The sequence below is a fragment of the Malus domestica genome, chromosome 01 (assembly GCF_042453785.1).
Source record: "Malus domestica chromosome 01, GDT2T_hap1".
Classification (NCBI taxonomy): domain Eukaryota; kingdom Viridiplantae; phylum Streptophyta; class Magnoliopsida; order Rosales; family Rosaceae; genus Malus; species Malus domestica.
Genome location: NC_091661.1, coordinates 19,371,388 through 19,374,264, shown reverse-complemented (window position 1 = coordinate 19,374,264; position 2,877 = coordinate 19,371,388). Strand labels below are relative to the sequence as shown.

The following is a 2,877-nucleotide window of genomic DNA, read 5'->3' as shown; positions in this document are numbered from 1 at the left end:
TAAAGGTTAGTAATAAAACATAAATTGCGACCATATTACCATTTTCTATTGATTTTTATTATAATTTATAAGTGGTGTTTGGCACAAAAATATAAAAATTAAAGCGTTTATACACTTATAATGCTTAAATGGAGAAGCACTAATCCAATGCTTCCTTCTAAAGTGTTTTCTATTGCATTTTAAGAAAACACTAGAATTCTACATAATTTGTTGTGCTTATAACAAAACGTCTATATATTAAAAGCGTTTACGAACATAATCGCTTTTTACAAAAGCATGTCCCAAACCCAAAAGGACACATCGATAGAGGGTGGGAAAAATGATTTATGAGCTGGGCTATGTTTAATGGCCCGGTGTGTCCAATTCAAACCTATCTGTAGTGGGCTTTTCGGCTAGAAATTTGGAGTGGACTGGCCGACATTTTTCTTAACATAACTCCTGGTTATTACTCTTGCAACGTTTACATTTCCAAGTGAATTTTGAAGCACAAATAAAATTCAGACCAAAAAAAAAAAGGGAGCTGCTTTCATAGATATTACCCAATATTCATTTACTGACATTTATCCTCATCATCTCCTTCTCCTCCATGGATACCTTCTCAAGCTCTGTGTCAACCCTCAATGTCTCCACTATCCATTCCACCACATCGTCTCGCGAGCTCCACCACTTCAATCCTCAAAGTCCCAGAAAAACTCACAAACTCCCTCCGCAACCACAGCCGCCCAACCTCCTCCACAGCCTCCACTCCACCACCACCAAACCCAGCAGCTTCATCTCCACCAAGACCCCATCTTTTCTTCAAAAGCCTCCCCCTTTATCTTCCACCCCTTCGTTCTCCAACCCCATCCGCCTCTCCTCTCCGCCGTCTCCGAACCTCCACAGAAACCCGGCAGCTGGGTACGCGGCGGCTCTCCTGGACATATCCCAATGCTACAGTTCTGTTCATTTGGTGGAGCAGGACATCCGGAGGTTCTTAAAATTGCTCCACAACCGGCAGGTGGAAGCTGTTTTGGCCAATCCCTTAGTGGGTTTGGAAGAGAAGGGACAGGTGGTGAAGTTGGTGGCCGAGAAAGGCGGATTCAGCAAGCATTTGGTGGGCTTGGTGAAGATGTTGGTGGGGAAGAAGAAGGTGGGGATTGTGAGGGAAGTTTTGGAGGAGTTTCAGAGGATTTACAGTGACTTGTGTGGGGCTGTGAAGGTGAAGAAGGTGAGGAATTCCTTTGCTGTATGATTTCTGTAAGAAATGTAAAGATTGCAAATGCTGCAAAAACGACTGTTTGTAGTTTTTTTTATATTTTAATTTGAATGCAGAAATCCCAATTCGGGATTTCCATGGTTGCTGCTGAAACGATCATCATCTTCTACTGCCTCAATCTCTCTCTTTGTTGATGATTCTCTTCTTCCACACCATAGCAGGTAATAAAGCTCTATAGCAAATGGCAACATAAGGCACCCAAAAACCATGCTCAACCTAATTCTCAATCCACTGAAACATATCATCTTAATTTTCTCTGGACCCATGCTTAATCGGTTGCATACAAAACTAAGTCATTTCTCAAACGATATAAAACTTTTACATGAAAGATAAAAAGGTCGTCGTACCCAGTGCACAAGGCTCCCGCTTTACGCAGGGTCTGGGAGAGGTGAATGTCGGCTAGCCTTACCCCCATTTATGGAGAAGCTGCTCCCAATAACAGTTGCTGACACCAAATGGCTTTTTGAGGACAAACAACAAGAATAACGATCCTCCTCTTCGTGAGGATCTCAAGAATCCTTCAATCATATATGTTTATCGTACATCGTGCTGTTAGTTTTCGTCAAGTGCTATTTATGTTTAATTTTAAATAATTTCTGACCGCACGATATATACGATGAACGGATATGATTGGAGAATCTCTGGGATCCTTACAACAAGAATCCGAAGAGGATCCTCATTCAAAATACAAAAGTATTAAACACAACAGTTGATCGTATCTGATTTGCATAATAGGATGATCCCATTCGGATCCTTTTTGTGAGGATCTCAGGAATCACTTCATCGTGTCTATTCATCGGTCATACTGTGGGATTCCATGGCTAGTTGTATTCGAAAAGTAGCAAAAGAGGTATTAGGAGAGTCCAAGGGCTTTGCCCCACACCAAAAGGAATCTTGGTGGTGGAATGAGGAGGTACAAACAAAGGTGAAGGCTAAGAAGGAATGTTGTAAAGCCTTATACAAGGAGAGGACTGATGAAAATGGTGAAAGGTATAGAAAAGCGAAGCAAGAGGCGAAGAAAGCTGTCAGAGAAGCTAAGTTAGCGGCTTACGACGATATGTATAAACGACTAGATACCAAAGAAGGAGAGTTGGATATCTATAAACTATCTAGAGCAAGGGAAAAGAAGACAAGGGACCTAAACCAAGTGAGGTGCATCAAGGATGAGGATGGAAATGTTCTTGCTACAGAGAACGCGGTTAAAGACAGATGGAGAGGTTATTTTCATAATCTTTTCAATGAAGGACATGAAATGAGTGCTTCTTTAGGGGAGTTGAGTAACTCAGAAGAGTGTAGAAACTACTCTTTTTATCGTCGAATCCGGAAGGAAGAAGTGGTTGTAGCTTTGAAGAAGATGAAGCATAAAAAAGCAATAGGCCCAGACGATATACTAATCGAAGTGTGGAAACTTTTGGGAGAGACAGGTATAACATGGCTCACTGACCTTTTCAATAGGATTTTGAAAACGAAGAAGATGCCAAATGAGTGGCGAATGAGCACTTTGGTGCCTATCTACAAGAATAAGGGCGACGTACAAAATTGCATGAACTATAGGGGTATTAAGCTAATGAGTCATACAATGAAGCTCTGGGAGAGAGTCATTGAGCATAGATTGAGGCAAG

General features: G+C 41.4%; 1 protein-coding gene across 1 annotated transcript; it reads left to right on the top strand.

Annotated features, from left to right (window-relative positions):
• Positions 1-270: 270 nt before the first annotated feature.
• Positions 271-1,348, top strand: LOC103426332 (ATP synthase delta chain, chloroplastic). The gene has a single exon (XM_008364426.4). The coding sequence runs from the start codon at positions 587-589 to the stop codon at positions 1,229-1,231; it is 645 nt and encodes a 214-aa protein (XP_008362648.2). The 5' UTR covers positions 271-586; the 3' UTR covers positions 1,232-1,348.
• Positions 1,349-2,877: the final 1,529 nt, after the last annotated feature.